Source organism: Octodon degus, unplaced genomic scaffold, assembly GCF_000260255.1.
Source record: "Octodon degus isolate 3935 unplaced genomic scaffold, OctDeg1.0 scaffold00010, whole genome shotgun sequence".
Taxonomy (NCBI): domain Eukaryota; kingdom Metazoa; phylum Chordata; class Mammalia; order Rodentia; family Octodontidae; genus Octodon; species Octodon degus.
The window spans coordinates 28,617,686-28,635,922 of NW_004524586.1; the positions used below are offsets into that span (position 1 = coordinate 28,617,686).

An 18,237-nucleotide genomic window follows, 5' to 3' on the forward strand; every position below is an offset into this window, starting at 1 on the left:
TTGCTCTTCCCCAAAGTCAACATGATCGTGAAAGGTAATCATTTCAAATGATTCTGTACATCAGGGTAGCCAGAGCAGTTTGGCTAAAGACATCCATGAGCAAAGACTTTCCAAACTGCTTTAGAAAGTGGCAATAGTGATAAAATAAATGTGTCCAATGAAAGGGGAAATGTGAAGGATTCCATGGTAATGTGTCTTACTGTAATAATTTTATAAGTTTAAACTTTATATGTTTAGATTATATCTCCTATTACATGTTCTTTGAGACCTAGAAAATAACCAAATAAAAAATGTGTTCACTTATATTAACAGCCCAGTTTACAACCATTGTTTACAACTTTTATAATGTGTTAGAATTTGCATAATTTTATGACAGGGATCTTACATTCACAAAAGCATATAGTATGTAATATTTTGTAGCATTTATTTTATCTTATTTTAAATACAGGTTTTCTTAGTTAAAAAAATCTCAGGCTCTGATGCTAGACAGCTTTACGCTATGAAGGTATTGAAGAAGGCCACACTTAAAGGTAAGTGATGCTGCTATTTATCATGTTCATGTGATCTAAACAAAGTTTTCAGTAGAATGCATGTAACTGTAAGGCCACTTGCATCCTGAATTACTTCTGTTACCAGCTTTAAATTTAGACTGACTTATAGTGAATTTTTCTTATTAGACTAGGAATTGTCTGACTTGTGAGAACAGAAATTGCCATATTATAAAACAAGTATTGTAAATTCATTTAGGCAAATAGAAGTTGTAAACATTAAAATTGGATTTGATACATCTTCAAATTAATGTAATTATTTTAATGTCTTTAAAACATAGTGATTTACTTGCAGCAAAATATCTTTTATTCTAAATGACTATCATCTTGATTTCTGATCTCCAAATAAGTTTTTAATCAGAGCCTATGATTTTGAAAAATCTAATGCAGGATCCAGGAAAGGAACAAGTTCTGTCGAATACTAAAATTTATTTAAAGCACCAGTAATTCAGTATTCCATTGGTGGAAATAATAGAAACATAGAAGTCAGTGGAACAAAATAGTACAAACTATTTATTAAGGTTTATTATATTTATGTATTTGCTACAAATATTGAGTACCAGCTGTACTGTGTAGCAAGGCAGGTGTATAGAATAATGGGAAATTAAATAATGATTCCACAAGTTGAGTTTGAAATACCAGAACAACCTATAAAAACAATTAGTAATCTTACCTTAAACCCTACACCATAATAAACTTCAACCTCTTTATCTCTAAACAATAAAAATTCCTAAAAAAAATACAACTCCATTATTGTACCTAAAAAAGTAACATAGAGATGTCTAGTCAAATGAAAATTTCCAGTTATAATTCATTTTCTTTCACATAATTTGTTTGAACCAAGATCCATACATAGCAATTGATTTATCTCTCTAAGTCTTTTCATAAAATTCTTGTTGGTTGTTGTTTTTTTTTTTTTTTTGTAGTTTATTTGTTGAGAATACTTGTTCTTCCCATCCCACCCTTTTTCAGGCTTCCTGTTTTTACTTCATGGGTGACATATCATCTTTGATAGTTTTGTTCCTTTATCTGTATTCTCTGTTTCCCTTTATTCTTTTTTCCGTTTTGTTTTGTTTTGTTTTTTGTTTGATGGTACCAGGGATCAAGCTCGGGATCTTGCACTTGCCAGGCAAGCAGTTATTCCACTGAGCTATCTCCCCAGCTCTCCTGTTTTTGTTTTGCTGTTTTTTTCTCTAACGTAAGAATGAAGTCCTAAAAAAGAAGTACTGAAAAGCTGATTAAAAAAGATATTAAAGGGGCTGGTGAGATAGCTCAGTGGTCTAAAGCACCTACTTAGAACAAGCTTAGCAAAGCTTAGCAAAGCACAGGGACCGCAGTTCAATCCCCCAGTACCACATGCCAGCCAGCCCTGCCCCCTGGTGGGCTGAGCTGGCCACACACACACACACACACACACATAAATAAATAAATAAATAAATCAATTTTTTTTAAAAAAGGATATTGGGCTGGGGAGATGGTTCAGTGGAATAAGTGCCTGCCTGGCAAGCACAGAACCCTGAGTTCAATCCCCGGTACCGCAAAAAAAAAAAAAAAAGGATATTAAGCTTCAATTTTAGCTTTCTCTAATCTTCTGTGTTAAATACCATTGACACATCTATTACTTCTTTCTTTCCTTTGTTCTTTGGAATGTATGCATATAGTGGTCCCCCTTTATTGGTAGTTTTACTTTGTTTATAAACAGTTTCAGTTATATACAGTCAATAATGATCTGACAGTATTAAATGGAAAATTCAACAAAAAATCCGATAAATTTTAAATTGTGTACCATTGTGAGTAGTGTAGTAAATCCTTTCTCTGCCCTTCCTGGGACATGAATCATCCCTTTGTCCAACATACCCATTCTGTATACAATAGCCATGGCCCATTAGTCACCTAGTAGCCATCTTGGTTATTAGATGATTATTGCTATACTTGTATGCAAATAACCCTCACTTTATGTAATAATGGCTCTAAAGCACAGAGCCTTTTGGCCATTTGGACAAAGAGAAGCCATAAAGGGCTGCTTAAATGAGAATTTGAAAGTTTAGTGAGAACATTTTGAGAGAAACAGACAAAGATTACATCACATAACTTTTGTTAGTCTCTTGTTACAGTTTTTATTTTTCTTTTATGATTCATTAATTACTGTTCATAAGTTACAAATTAAACTTTATGATGAATATGTATGTACATAATGTATATAGGATTTAGTACTATTCAATACCCCACAGGTAAGAGGATTACTATCATTATTTTTCTATTAATGTCATTTCAATGGGGTTTTGAAAGAAGGTAGAAAATAAAACATAGATATTTAACCAGAAATTTCTATTTTAAAATTCCTATCAGTACAGTAAGTGGAGTCAAACAGAAGTTGATGACATTAGGTAAAGTTAATGGGGGATTTTGTCCTATTAAAGTTGGTCTGTCAAGACTGAAAGATTTTATAAACTGGCCTAAGACAATTTCTTAATACATAGTCCTAGAATTACAAAGAACATTTATTGTTTATTATTTTGAAGCCAAAGAGGGTTTAAATGTAATAAAAGTTTAAAACAGTGTAGAAGTTGACTGATACAAAAGATGACTTCTTCTGAACTAGTATAGACTAATAACAATTCTTGATTGTAGGATGATTTATATTTGTCACTGGGCCTTTTACATGAGGACAGGAACCCAGAATAGAATTTTTACATCCTGTCTCAGACAAAATGAAAAAAAAATAGTGAATCCAGTGCTCACTTTCAACTAAACAAGGTCTCAACAATATTACTTCTAAGGAAATGTAGAAAACTGTCTCACAAGATAAGCATAATCAGAAGAAAATCATCTTGCTGAAACTTCATATTTTATAAAGGACTAAATAAAAAGTCCCTGGGCTGGTGAGATGGCTCAGTGTTCTAAAGCACCTACTTAAAACAAGCTTAGCAAAGCCCAGGGACCACAGTTCAATCCCTCAGCACCACATGCCAGCCAGCCCACCCCCTGGTGGGCTGAGGTGGCCACACACACACACACACACACACACACAAATAAATAAATAAATAAATAAATAAATAAAATAAAATAAAAAAGTCCCTGAGCAGGGAAATGATTTGACCTAGGCAAATTGTAGCATAATCACTAAACCTAATACTTTTCATTTTCATTATGTAACAATAATAAAAGGATATATAATATATATTAGATCTAATGGTGGATATTTTCAGTGATTACTGAGCTAAGAAGTTATTTTGAAATGAAACACTTTGTATACTTATTGAAAGAGGTAGAAATTTTCAGTTTACCTTTGGGTAATAGGAACTAATCCAAGATTTTAAGGGCAACAATAGAAAAAGAGTGAATTTAAACTAGATTAGCAGGCCTTGGTGATTAACTTCATTCATATAAGAAAAAAAGAGCATGTTAAATATAAGATAGGTACCAGAGTTGTTGTATAGTAGGACAAGGTAATAAAACTCACAGATTGATAGTGAATTTAATATACTAGCTGGAAAAGTCAGTTAAGACAGCTGCACAGACCTCAGGAACAATCAAGTGCTTACTTCAGCAGCACATATACTAAAGTTAGAAAGAATAGTTGATTCATAATACTGACTTTTCCATTTTCAGTCAGTTGGCACCAAAATTTCCCAGTTGTGAAAAGAAAACTTAGATTTTTTAACCTATTTGTTTTTCCCAGATGTTTTATTTCTGTTTTAAATATCTGTGGTTATCTTAAACTCCAAATAAAACCACCTCAACTTTTTTCCTGTTCCCCCTTACCACCAAAAGACTCTCATTCTTTCTATCCTAACAATTCACACAGCCATTGAGAGTATTTTTTATCAGAATGTATTTACTCATTTATTTACATGTCTGTTGTTACTATTACATTATGAGCCTTATGATGATTATCTTATTTGTATTTGTATCCCTAATACTTAGCACAATAAACTTTGCTCAGAAAACATTTGTTGCTGGAAGAGAGCTTTACCCACAAGATCAAACATAAATTTATCCTAGTATTCTAACCAAAAATCTGGATCCTCCCTACTTCATTTCCCCTTTAATTAACCTCTGACTTGACTGCTTCCTGTTCATCATTAATGCTTCCATTTCTTTACTTACATTGACATTTAATAGCAGGTCTTTTCTAGGACCTATCTTTCTAACCATAAATTCTACTAGAAAGGTTTTTAATATTGTACCCTAACTCTGGCTCTTTCCTATAGCCTTCCTATGTAGGTAAAATTAATCTTGCCCTTCTCTTAATTCTTGTGCTACTCATTACTGGTAATAAATTGTTCTATCCTTTAATCATATTCATAGTGCCTGTTTTGGATATAATAGTGGTAGCTATCAGTTACCTGAATTTCTCTTACATACCAGGCTCTAGGTATAAACCTTATTTCAAATGCTCACATGTTCCTATGATGGTACAGTGATATAACCCTCATTTTATAGCTGAGAAGTAACTAAGGTTCACAGAACATAAATAAGCAGTTTATTCCACTACACAGATTTGAATGTAAATCTTTCTGTCCAACTCCAAAAAAACTATTCTCTCAGCTATGCCACAGCATTTCCTTTCTCCCCTCTTCCCTTTCCTCCCTCCCTCAAAATAGACTTTTGCGGGTGGATCCATCCTTCATTATATGTACTACATTTTATAGATACGTAATGATGTCTTATTGAATTGATAGTAGTGTTGTCACAAGTGTTGAAACCTGTTCTAGTTTGTTGTTGTATTTTAATACTTCATTAAGGGTACCTTGTTTCTTAAAAGTTGCATGTAGGGCTGGCGAGATAGCTCAGTGGTCTAAAGCGCCTGCTTAGGCAACTGCGCAGGGGCCATGGTTCGGCACCACATGCTGCGCCAGCCCTGCCCCTAGGGTGGGCTGAGATGGCAACCGAAAAAAAAAATTTGCATGCTTTTTTGCCATTTTCCACAACTTTGATTAAAATGCTTATAAATTTGATATTAAAGGTAACATTTAATATGTTCTGTGATTATTTTGCCTTAAGGTTTTATAAAGATACACAATTTCTTTTGGTTGTATAATGTAAAAGATATTTGTATTAATTTTGTAAATTTAATAGCAATAAATTTTTTATATTTTTATACACATAAGCAAAACTTTATTTCAAATAAACACTAAAAATAATTTGTTTTTTAATGTTATCTTTGAAAAATACTGCGATGTAACATACGTGCAATCTTTTGTAGTTCGAGACCGTGTTCGGACAAAAATGGAACGAGATATCTTGGTAGAAGTTAATCATCCATTTATTGTCAAGTTGCATTATGGTAAGTTCTGAAACTTCTCCCATCTGTTCTCCTTATCTCATCTCCCACTCCCTGAGTACTTTCAGATATACTGTGTAAGTAAACTTTTGCATATATTTGTATGTGTTTAGCAGATACATATACCACAGTCATGAAAATTGAACTATTATTTGTTAGACAAACTTTAAAAGCTTTTATTTCAAACATTAGAGAGTCTGAGTGGTAGCCATGTCAGCAGATAACAATTTTTTATTATAAAAAGTAGTAAAAGTGCATCAGTATTCTATAGTCCATATATGTTAGCCCAACTTAAGGAGAAAGAAACTGCTACTGCCTTTCTTTTCTCCAAAGCCACATGCTTCTTATCAGTGTATAAAAGTATAATAACTCTTACTACATGTAATTAAATCTAACCCACAATGTTTTCTGTAGTGGCATTTTAAAATTTTTTGTCTCATGTTTAAGTAAGACTTTTTCTGTTTTAAGATAGTTTTATTGATTGTGTTTGAAAGTATTCCTGAGAAAACTATCTGTAGAAAATTTAGTGGTTCCATAGTAAGAAACTGCATTTAACATTACGACATAGAAAATAAATCAGAGGTTTTCTTCTAAGTAAAATTGTTTCGATATAACTTAATCATAAATGTGGTAAAAGAATATTCATTTGTGAATTAATTGACCTAATATGAGCATAAACAATAAACTATAATGAATTAAACAAAAATTTTTGTTTTTTCATTCAGCTTTTCAAACTGAAGGGAAATTGTATCTTATTTTGGATTTTCTCAGGGGAGGAGATTTGTTTACACGCTTATCCAAAGAGGTATATTAATTAATGTCTTTTTAATCTGTTTGTTCTCTTCCTGTTTCAACTAAGACTTTTTTATATTTCGATATTATGCTTATCAGATTTTCTCTAGAGGCATAAGATTCCGATATTGAAGAAACAAAACCAAAAAGAGTTTTATTCCTGTTTTTTAGATTTATCCTGAAAACAAGACTTTAAACTGACAGTCTTTTTCTTAACCTTTCCTCTTTTTTAGTTTTCTAAAAAGTGATAATATATCCACAAGATATCATTAATTAGTAGTAGCAATATAGTATGCATTGTAAAGATCACTTTTTATTTCTAAAATATTACTATGTGGGGCCAGGGAGATAGCTCAGTAGAATAAGCATTTGCCTGGCAAACGCAGGGTCCTGAGTTCAGTCCCTGGTACCACCAAAAAAGTGGGGCGGGAGGGCGCGGCCAAATAGCTCAGTGGATTAAAGCACTTACAAGCAGGCCTGCTGTGCAGGCCCTCCCCCGGGGTGCACTAAGAAGGCAATTGAGACTGGGCATAGTGGCACGTGCCTGTAATCCCAACTTTTAGGAGGCTATAAACAGGCGAATCAGTATGAGTCTGATCTAGTAGTGAGACCCTGAACACCCTGTAGACACTTCCCTAAAAAAATACAAGTAAATAAATAAAATATTACTATGTAGAACAATGGCACAAAGAAAAGAGTTATTACTTAAAATTTGAAGTCATTTCTCCCACAGTATATAGTTAACATTTAGTGCTTGTGTTTGTATGTAAATTTAATTTCATTAGTAGATTATAAATATGTGCCTACATCTGGTAATCTAAGCAACCACTCTACAAATAATAGCATGTAATCTAACAATTATTGTTAATTTCCTATCATCTTGCTTTGAAACTTTGTATTGTTATTTTTTGTTGTTTTGCTTTTGTTTTTTTTCTCTTTAAACTTTAGCCGGGGAGATGGCTCAGTGGAATAAGCGCTTCCCTGGCAAGTGCAAGGGCCTGAGTTCAATCCCTGGTTCCGCAAAAAAAATAAAATAAAATAAACTTTAAAAAAGATTATAAATAAAGTTATATCTAATTAGCATATTTTATGTCATTGATTGTTTAAGCTTTAAAGTAGAACTTTAAATAAAAATCACAGATGCAAAAATAGCAGGTATTATTATTATCATTTTATTTTTAGGTGATGTTCACAGAAGAAGATGTCAAATTCTACTTGGCTGAACTTGCACTTGCTTTAGATCATCTACATAGCCTGGGAATAATCTATAGAGACTTGAAACCAGAAAAGTAAGGAATCATATTGCTAAGTTGAGTACCATGTTTAGGAGATCATGAAAAGTGATTTCATAGAAGTCCCATAGTATTGCACTAGAGTACCTGTGCTTCACATCTCTGCTAATACTATGTATTCTTATTTCTTTTAAATCTTAATGAAAAATATTATCTTGTTCTCTTTTTCATTCTTTGATTTTTACTGAGGTTAAAATCTGTTCTTGGGGCTGGAGAGATGGCTCAGCGGTCTAAAGCACCTACTTGGAACAAGCTTAGCAAAGCATCAGGGACCTCGGTTCGATCCCCCAGCACCACATGCCAGCCAGCCCCGCCCCCTGGTGGGCTGAGCTGGCCACACACACACACCTCTCTCTCTCTCTCTCTCTCTCTCTCTCTCAAATAAATAAAAAAAAATTAAAAAAAAATCTGTTCTTGTTTGTTAGCAGTTGTATTTTTGTGTTTTCTGTTCATGGCTTTTGCTTATTTTTCATTTAGACTTTTTCTCAATGGTTTATATGAGAGCTTTAAAATTAAGAAATTTTAACTATTAACCTAAGAACCTATAATTCAGGCAACTCGGGAGGCTGAAGCAAGATCACTAGAGCATAGGTTGGAGGCCAAAGACCCCGCATTTTTTAAAAAGTTGGACATGGTGACTCATGCCTTTAAACCCAGTACTGTGGGAGGCTGAGGCAGAAGAATCACAAGTTTTAGCCCATCCAGACAGCTTAGCAACTTACTAAGACTCTGTCTTAAATTAAAAAACAGAAAAAGTCTAAGGATATATTTCAGTGCAAAAGCCCTGAGTTCATTCCTAGGTAGTACAAAAAAAGATGAGTTCTGTTCAATTAAAAAATGGTACAAATACATTTTCCACTTTTTTTAATTTTAAATTTGTTATTTTAATCTACATACAGTTTTTTTCTCAGCCACATCTGCCAATCTTTTGTGACTTTTCCCATGACCTTTATTTTTAGAAAGGCTTTTCCCAAATCCATGATCACATATTTTTCTTCTAATTTTACAATTTTCTTATTTTACTTAGAACTCCATCTAGAAATTTTTGGTATGAAGAAAAATATGCAAGTAGCGCATTCTCCAAAAAAAATTTATTGAAAATTACCTTCTTGTAATTGCACATTTTAAATTAAACAAATTTTCCACAGCTCTTATAGTAGCAGTCATCAAGAAACTGATATTTAAATTTTACATATGTACTGATATTTAAATTCTACATACTTCCACATTTTAATTTGTCCTTGTTTGCAGTCTACCATTAAAGATTTCTTGTTTTCAAGTATATAAGGAAAAATGTAAACAATAAATATTTTGTACAGCTTTATTGAATTTTTCACATTGCACACAATTCATTTAAAATGGCACTGGCCTGAGGACTTAAGTACATGAGGTGCTCTAGCAGGAGGATCACTTGAGCCAAGGAGCTCAAGACCAGCCTGAGCAACTTATTGAAACACTATCTGAAAAGGAAGTGGGTACCTCATTTTCAGTGTATTTAGAGTTGTACAGCCATCATCTTTATCATGTAGTTTAAATATTAATGTAAAATGTTATGTGCAAGATGTAAATTATATATTGTGACAGGAAGCAGTGGAAGTGACCTTTTGGGCCTCTTTATGTGCACATGTAGAAATTGTCATACTTTTACACATTATGTTTTATATTTTGGTTTTAGATTGTTTTCAAGGATATAAGGAAAAATGTAAAAAATAAATAATATTGTATACAGTTTCATTGACATATAATTCACATTCCATACAATTCATCTTTTTTTTTCCTTTCTGTGGAACCAGGGATTGAACTCAGGCCCTTGCACTTGCCAGGCAAGCACTTATTCTACTGAGCCATCTCCCTGTCCCCCTAATTCATCCATTTAAAATGGACAGTTCCTGTGGTTCTGTTTTATTTCCCAAATACTGACCTTTCTTCATTGCTTTCTCAACTTCTAACTACAAAGATACAAAATATGGTATAATTCCTTATGAAAATAAATATTCAAGGACTGGGGTTGTAGTTCTGCAATAAAGTATTTGTGTTGCATTTTCAAGGCTTCATGTTCAATCCCTAGTAAGGGGAAAAAGTAAGTACTTAAACATTTAATCCTTAAAAGAAAAATTACTATAAATATAAGATTAATATGCATAAAAGTCAGCACTTTATAGTATTTAATTGAGTATACTTGTAATAGACCATTATATTAGTGTTGGTCATAAAACTGTATATGAAGCATATGTACTATCTCAAAACTTAGGATCATGGCCCAGGAGAAAGCTCAGTGGTGTAAGGGCCTGTCTGCAAGGTCATGAGTTTGATCCCGTTTGATCCCTGGTGCAAAATAAAAGTTACTTTCAAATCTTACTAAGATCAAATGTAGGTAAAATTGCATCTTTTAAGATCTTTTGGAGTATCTAGATGTACCTGTTTCTTTTCTGTAGCTCCATAATTAATGGCATTGCTCTTCACTCAATTATCTTTGTAAGCCAGTGTCATTTTCCAGTTGTCCATTGTCATGACCTAAAGAGTTGGCCAAATGCTCCTTAGTATTTTCTCTCAATTATTTTCTGAAATTATAGATCTTGTTACCACTCTGTGCCCATTTTTCTCTTATGATCTCTATTGTCTTTGTGAAAAAGAAAACAAAAAGATTTAGAATACATTGTGAAAAAGCAAAAGAAAATTTGGAATAAAATATTTACAGTACAGTCTCTCTATAGACTGACCTCATTCAACAGTCATTGGTGTGTGCTCTCCTATTCATGGGCCAAGAAAAGTGAATAAAATCAAATATCTAGGTGCTCATAATTTCCAAGAAGACTAAAAGTGAAGTCAGAAAAAGGAATGTGGGCAAAATGATATATTAAGAAAATGATTGTGTAGGTTGTGTGTGGAAGAAAAAAACTCGAGAAAGATAGTTGACTTTGATACCTTAAAGATGACGAAGATTACACTTTTGTCCTTGTAGACACTATTATGCAAGCACTGGGAGGTTTAGTCAGGCCACCTTTGCAAAAAAGCATAAGAAAGAGCAACTTGGGACAATATGTCTTATTTGATTATTCAAGTGCTTTTGGTTAATATGAGTTTATGGCATTGTATTTGACATCCTTTATGAATGTGTATTCAAAAAATTTTTCCGACTTTACCTTTGCCTTTTTATTTTGGACTAAAACAATATGTTACAATAAATGTGATCTAATGCTTGAAATATCATTTCAGTTTTAGCTTCTGTAGATTTAAAAGGTTTTCTGGCTTTGTTTTCTTTCAGCATACTTCTTGATGAAGAAGGTCACATCAAGTTAACAGGTAAAAAAATCCTCATTTTTATTAAAATATTCTCTGCGTAATTTTCTTTAAAGTTGATTATGGTACAAATACTGAGTGATGTATTATGTTACATTGCTTTATTATTTTTAGTAATCAATGTAAATCTTAGAATTCAAAGTTTGAAATGTTTCTGTGCAAAGTTTTAAGGATATGTTTATGACTTAAACATTTATTTTGGCAGATTTTGGATTAAGTAAAGAATCTATTGACCATGAAAAGAAAGCATATTCTTTTTGTGGAACTGTGGAATATATGGCTCCAGAAGTAGTTAATCGTAGAGGTCATACTCAGAGTGCCGACTGGTGGTCTTTTGGTGTGTTAATGGTAAGGTCTGGATTTTCAGTGTTTAGGGAATGAGAGTTAGTTTGTTTATTACATGAAAATCAGCAGTGAACATTATAAAGAGAAACTGGTGTTTTTAATTTTCTATGTTTTATTATCTAGGTTAGAACCAAGAAAAATGATGACTTGTAGTATAGGACTGTGGAATCCCATCAGCTAATTTCCTCTCATCCTATTTTGGAAAGACAAAAATATATTTTCTTAGATTATCAGCTATAGTAACAATCAAAAACATTAATTGTGCTTACTTTTTATGAGAATTTGGTCTATTAGAAAGTGATGCTGGGCCAGGGAGCTAGTTAAGTGGCCTGTGTGCTGCCTGGCAAGCACAAGTTCCTGAGTTTGATCTCCAGTATCACAAAAAAAAAGCAAGTGGTACTTTAAAAAGTTCATATGAAACTGGCATATCTGTCAGATTGCTCGCATAGCTAACACTTTAAAATTATCATTTAAAGTGTGATTAATTTCTACAAAGGGACTATATAACTCAATTATTTTTTTTAATGATTTTTTTTTTGGTGGAACTGCGGGTTGAACTCAGGCCCTTGCTGTTTCTAGGGAAACGCTTATTTTACTGCGCCATCTCTCCAGCTGCCATAACTCAGTTATTTCTGAGGAATATCAAGAAGTTTAATAATGTACATAGTAAAAATATAAATCACTTGTAGCTAACAGTTTTAGAAGATTTTGTTGTAATTAAGATGATGCTTTTTTAAGCTCTTGATTTGAGTTTATATATTTATTGACTAATACCTTTGATTATTTTACCTCTGTGTAGTTTGAAATGCTCACTGGTACACTACCTTTCCAAGGAAAAGATCGAAAAGAAACCATGACTATGATTCTTAAGTAAGTATTCTGTACTGACAGTGTTAAAATAGAGATTTCAAAATAAATGCATAAGAATAAGAAATAAGATTTTTAAAGTGTCAGGGGGCCTGCCCATTAGCTCAGTTGTTTAAGTGACTGCTTAAACAGAGCAGTCAGGCTCAGGTTGCTGTGGTTTGATCCCCAGATCCTCAAGCCTTACTAGACCTACCCTGAAGGCATCCTAAGCCAGCGAAAAAAAAAAAACCCTTCTGGGGCCAGGGAGATGGCTCAGTAGCATAAGCACTTCCCTGGCAAATGCAAGGGCCTAAGTTCAATCCCCGGTTCTGCCAAAAAAAAAAAAAATAAGATTTTAAACTGTCAAATGTAGTATAAGACATAACTGAAACATTTATAATATTAACAATTTATGAACAAAATACATAGGTTTAGAGTACTCATATTTTCATTGTGTGAATGATGAAATACTGAAAACTTTATCTTTGAAATTTAAAATAGGACAAGTATGCCTATTACTTCACTTCTATCTTCATTGTCCTTTAGGTTCTAGCCAGTATGGTAAAGCAAGCAAATAAAAAAAAGTATGGTATAAAGTTTAAAAAGAAAAAGCCAGGCATGGTGTTACATGCCTATAATCCCAGCACAGAGGACACTTAGGCAAGAGGATTGTCATGAGTTTGAGGCGAGCCTGGGCTACATAGTGAGTCCAGCCTAGCCTGAACTACATAGCAAGACCCTGTGTCAAAAAAAATAAAATTGTCATTTTTAGATAACATGTATTCATAGAAAATCTGATCATAGTATAAATTTGTAGAATTAATGAGCTTAGCATAGTTTTTGTTTACAGGATCAATAAACTTATTCTCTGTGAATCTATTTTGTACGTGTATCCTCACAACATAAAATGAAAATTTAAAAGAAGATATAGCTAGACATGGTAGCGCATCTGCAATTCCAGCTATTCTGGAGGTTGAGATAAGAGAATGGAAAGCATGAGATGAGCTTGGAAAATTTAAAGAGATTATGCCTCAAAATAAGAATGAGCAGAAATACAGATCAATGGCAGGGTGCTTACCTGGCATGCAGAAGGCCCTGGCTTTCATGCTTAGCACCAAAAAGAAGTGGAGCCAAGCGTGGTGGTGCATACTTGTACTCCCAGAACTCAGGTGGTCTGAGGCAGGAGGATTGCTGTAAGTTCCAGGCCACCCTGGAACTACACAGCGAGACCCTGTCTCAAACTAAAAAAATGTGTGGTGGGTACTGTTATCAGTAATATAAAAAAAATTTTCAAATTCCTAGGGGTAAATTTAACGAAAGTTATGGAAGACAGCAGAAAGCTAATTGTTTTGTGTGGTGTTAATGATTGAACCCAGCACCTTCCTGTTAAGCTACATCGCCAGCCCTTACTTATTTTTTATCTGGAAACGTTTATTAAAATTTAAAAGTATCATATTCTGTAGGGACTTAAAGTTCAACATATCAATACTTGATGAAAAATACCTGTTCCTTATTATGCCTAAGATGTTTGAAATGCAGTGAGATAGTGAGGTTAAGATTGATAGCCTAAATCGTTTGATAATAACAATAAGCTTTTCTTCTGGATGGTTAACAACCTAAGTTTGCTGACCAAAATTAGAGAAAAAGGAGGGATACAAGGAATGCCAACATTTTGGCCCTAGCCTTCTAAGGTCAATTAAGACTCAGGACATATGAGAACTTGTACTGTAACGTCATGTACCTCGGTAGTGTCCCAAATTTTCTGATCAAGAAGATTATGGGGCCAAAGAGGAAAGTGATCGATGACATAGAGTGGGCCTAAGGAGAGTCACATGGGGAGAAGATACTCTCTCAGGCTTTCACAGAGAGCACATTGGCCAAGCAATGGCCGTGACTCACCCACATGGCTGACACTGACAAAGGTTCTACAATCTGAGGTACAGGATCTCAGGACAAATCCTGAGGGCATTTCACTGACCTTCTCTGACCAAAAAGCTACAACTCTTGTTGCATAGGTCCTGCTTTACCTTGGTCTTAACCATCCAGCAGAAAAGTATGAAGACGAAATTATAAGAAATAAAGCCATGCTGTTATGTTGAGCTGTGGGGGACTCAGGTCAATAATTTCTGACATTGCCAGTTAAACAGAAGACCCAATGCTATTATGGGCTACTGGACTCTTTTAGAATATTTTGCTGAGTTTACACACCTATAATATTCAATAACGGAACTTAGAAAAAATGGGGTATACAGATGAATGTCCATTTTGTATCTGTGTATTCAAAGTGGTGGGGATAGATACATAGTTACATTCTGTTAATGAATAGAATGGTTTGTTCTAATGGTGTTTGTAAATAGGATCACAAGTCCGCATCTTGTACAGCAATTAACCACTAAGAAGAATATATGCAGTGTATTATTTGTTGAAAAATAAAAAAAAATAAATAAAATAAAATTTAAAAGACCACAATAGCTTGCAAAGATAAGCTGTATCTACACAATAACAGACCCATTGTTTTAAAGATGTTGGTTCTACAGATCAGTGTTAAATCTAATAAAAATATTATACAAGCCACATATATAATTTTATGTGTCTAGTACTGCAATAAGAAAAGTGAAAACTTTAGGACCAGCCAGATAGCTCAGTGGATTAAAGTGCCTGCTTAGGCAGACACAGGGACCGGAGTTCAATCCCCAGCATGCCATGCCAGCCCCACCCCCAGGGTACACTGAGATGGCAGTTGAGACTGTGAGTGCCTGTAATCCCAGCGTTTGGGAGGCTGAAAACAGGAGGATCACTACAAGTCCAATCTATGTAATGAGACCCTGTAGACCTCATAGACCCCGTCCCAAATACATTTAAAAAAGGGCTTGGGGTATAGCTTAGCGGTAGATTACCCCAGGTTCAATCCCCAGTTCCATCCCCTCAAAACAAAAGATGGCCATCACATTCATGAGAATGCATGACTGATAGTGGTTAAATACTTAATAAAAATCAAGTCCCTTAATTTGCCACAAAGATGTCCAACAAAAGACAATATGTTTAGCACTGGGGTGACTGGGGTAGGAGGATCACCGGAATATGAGGCCAGCCTGATTTACAGAGCAAGAAGATAAAAACCACAAGTGCGCTAGAGAAACCCAGGTATAGTGGTTCATGCCTGTAATCCCATCATTCTGGGAAGCTAGGATAGGAGGATCACAAATTCAAGCCCAACCTGGGCAATTTAGCAAGATAGCAGTTTACAAACAAGTTTGTTTACAAAACAAGTCCTGATACCATAGCAGCTTCAGGTTTTAAAATACAAATCATATTTATTTCAAGGTGGTGAGAAACTATTTTCATTAAAATATATTTTTAATGCCAGTCCAAAAGAAAAAAAAAAAAAAGAACGAAAAAAGGGTGAAAAAAAAAAAAAGACTGACAAAGTGTTGGTGGGATGTAGAAAAAAGTGGTGACTTTCATACATAGCCAATCAAGACTCTAAATGCATAGCAACTTTGGAAAGCAGTTTTTTCATTATCTTGTAATGATAAACCCATTTATCCCACTAGGCACGTGCTTAATTTGTATACATCAAGGTACACACACATCAAGATACAAGTACAAAGCTGTTCATAGCATTATTTGTAATAGTGGAAACTGGATGATTACCAGTAAAAAAAGAATACTGTAGGGTTTGTATTTACTGGTATCTGTAAATATTTTAAGTTTTGCAGGCCACACACAATATGTCGCATACTTTTATTTGTGTTTTTTAATCCAACCCTATAAAAACAATTCCTCAGACCCATACAAAAACAGGTCGAGGCTTTTGGCTCATAGTGATATATACTGTGTTACACAGAGAGAATGAATAAACCACAGTTATGTCCAGCAACTTGAGTAGATCTCATAGGGACATTAAGCAAAAAAGTCCATACACAAAAGAACAAATACTATGATTCCATTTATAAAGTTTACAAAACAAGCAAAACTAAAGCATATTTTAGGATCCTTATTTAGATGGCAAAAGCTGGAGGCAAAATAAGGAAAGTGGTTACAGTGGATGAGGGATTCTGGCAATGTTGTATTTCTTGGCCAGATGACTTCACTTTTTGGTGAATCATTGAGCTGCGTACTTTGGGTGGTTTTTTGTTTGTCTGATGAAGTTTTTTTGTTACATTTTTATGTTATTCACAATAAAAGTTTAAAAACATACTATATAAATGAATAAATGTTCACCGAAATTTCACAGCTGAACCTTCAACATTCCATCTGCTCTGATCCCCTTCTTTCAGCTAACAAATACACCATAGTGTTGAAAAAACTAAACCCTTTCATTGGCCTTCCTTTCAAGTTACTGTACCATTTTCCTGTACCCTTTCAATACAAGGTCTCTTCAAAGAGTAGTCTATGGGATGGGGGAGATGGCTCAGTGGAATAAGCACTTCCCTGGCAAGCACAAGGGCCTGAGTTCAATCCCCGGTTCCGGGAAAAAAAAAAAGAGTAGTCTATGCTTTCTGTTACTATTTTGGGAGCTTCTTTTATTCCACAGCCTATTTTAGTCATTCATCTTCCATCACTTTCCTGAAACTGTTGTCACTGTGGTTGTCAGTGGTCTTCTGGTTGCTAAAACCTGTTGCAGATTGTCAGACTCTACCATTCACACAATTCATTCAACTCATAATTGAGTTCTTGGTACATGTATTTGGAATGCAGTTTAAATAAGGTTGAGATCTTTGGTAGACTCACCAGGCTTACATTTTTAGTAGGGAAGGTGAGGAATTAATATTTAAGCAAATAAAACAGTTTCAGGCTATAATGGGAACCATAGGGATAAGCCAAAGTACTTTACAGAGGTAGTAAACCCCATAAGTAAAGGAAGAAAAAAAATAAGTGAAGGAAGAGCAAGGAACAAGAGTTTAAATGAACCAGTTTAAATGAACCAGTTAAGGAAAGTCTCTGTAGAGCATTTGACACTGTTGACCACTCCCTGGCCCCTTTGCTTTTCCGATACTCATCTGCTTTTACCTTTCTAACCATTCATCTTTTGGTCTCTTTGCTTAACCATTACTCCTCCCCCTGTTTTTCTTTCTTTAGTTATAAGAGTTTTCAAATATAAATTGTGACAATAGAATAATAAAATGGACATGTATAAATACTCATCACCCAAATTTAACAGTCGAGGATTTTGCCACATTTACTTTATCTATTCCTTTTTTTCTTTTTTTTAACTCATATATTTTAAGCATTCCAGACATGTCATTTCTCATCTCTTTAATTCAGTTTACCTTGCTAAAAATAAGGATTTTTATATAACCACATATGACAGTAGGAGTAATAATGTTTAAGAATTATCTAACACCAATCCTGAAACCAATTTTTTTTTAGATTTTCTGTGTCTACAGTTGGATCCAAATCAATTCTACACATTCTATTTAGTTATATTTCTTAACTGTGTGATAATCTAGAATACCCTATCCTTATCTTTGTCCTGCCTTTTATGTGTCAGTTTTTCTGCTTTCTGAATTTATCTTGTCAGGGGAAGAGACCATCTCTTAATGTCTGAAACAAAGAGCATAAAACTCATTTTATTGTTTACGTATAATAAGAGAAGCAATGTTGGCCCAATAGTGTCTGTCCAGGCAGAGTAGAACACTGATGTTAGGTAAAGTTGAGAGGATGGGTGGGGTTCAAGAGCTGGCAGATTTTCAGGTCCAGAAGTTGATTAACATCATCTATAAGTGCATACTTGTGGCTTATTTTCAGAGAAAGCACTTGCTGATAGGTTGGCTGGGAAGTGTTCACCAGAGATGTGTCATTGACAGTTGAATGGATTTAAAAC

General features: G+C 34.1%; 1 protein-coding gene across 7 annotated transcripts in view; it reads left to right on the forward strand.

The window, feature by feature from the left end:
• Rps6ka3 (ribosomal protein S6 kinase A3) overlaps window positions 1–18,237 on the forward strand; it is a 101,912-nt gene that overhangs the window by 57,896 nt on the left and 25,779 nt on the right. For all 7 annotated transcript variants that reach the window (XM_023709013.1, XM_023709010.1, XM_004625656.3 and 4 more), the window contains 7 exons: window positions 449–530; window positions 5,758–5,838; window positions 6,561–6,640; window positions 7,810–7,916; window positions 11,185–11,222; window positions 11,425–11,567; window positions 12,364–12,434. In XM_023709013.1, coding sequence (XP_023564781.1) covers window positions 449–530; window positions 5,758–5,838; window positions 6,561–6,640; window positions 7,810–7,916; window positions 11,185–11,222; window positions 11,425–11,567; window positions 12,364–12,434 — 602 coding nt within the window. The remainder of the gene's footprint in view (window positions 1–448; window positions 531–5,757; window positions 5,839–6,560; window positions 6,641–7,809; window positions 7,917–11,184; window positions 11,223–11,424; window positions 11,568–12,363; window positions 12,435–18,237) is intronic.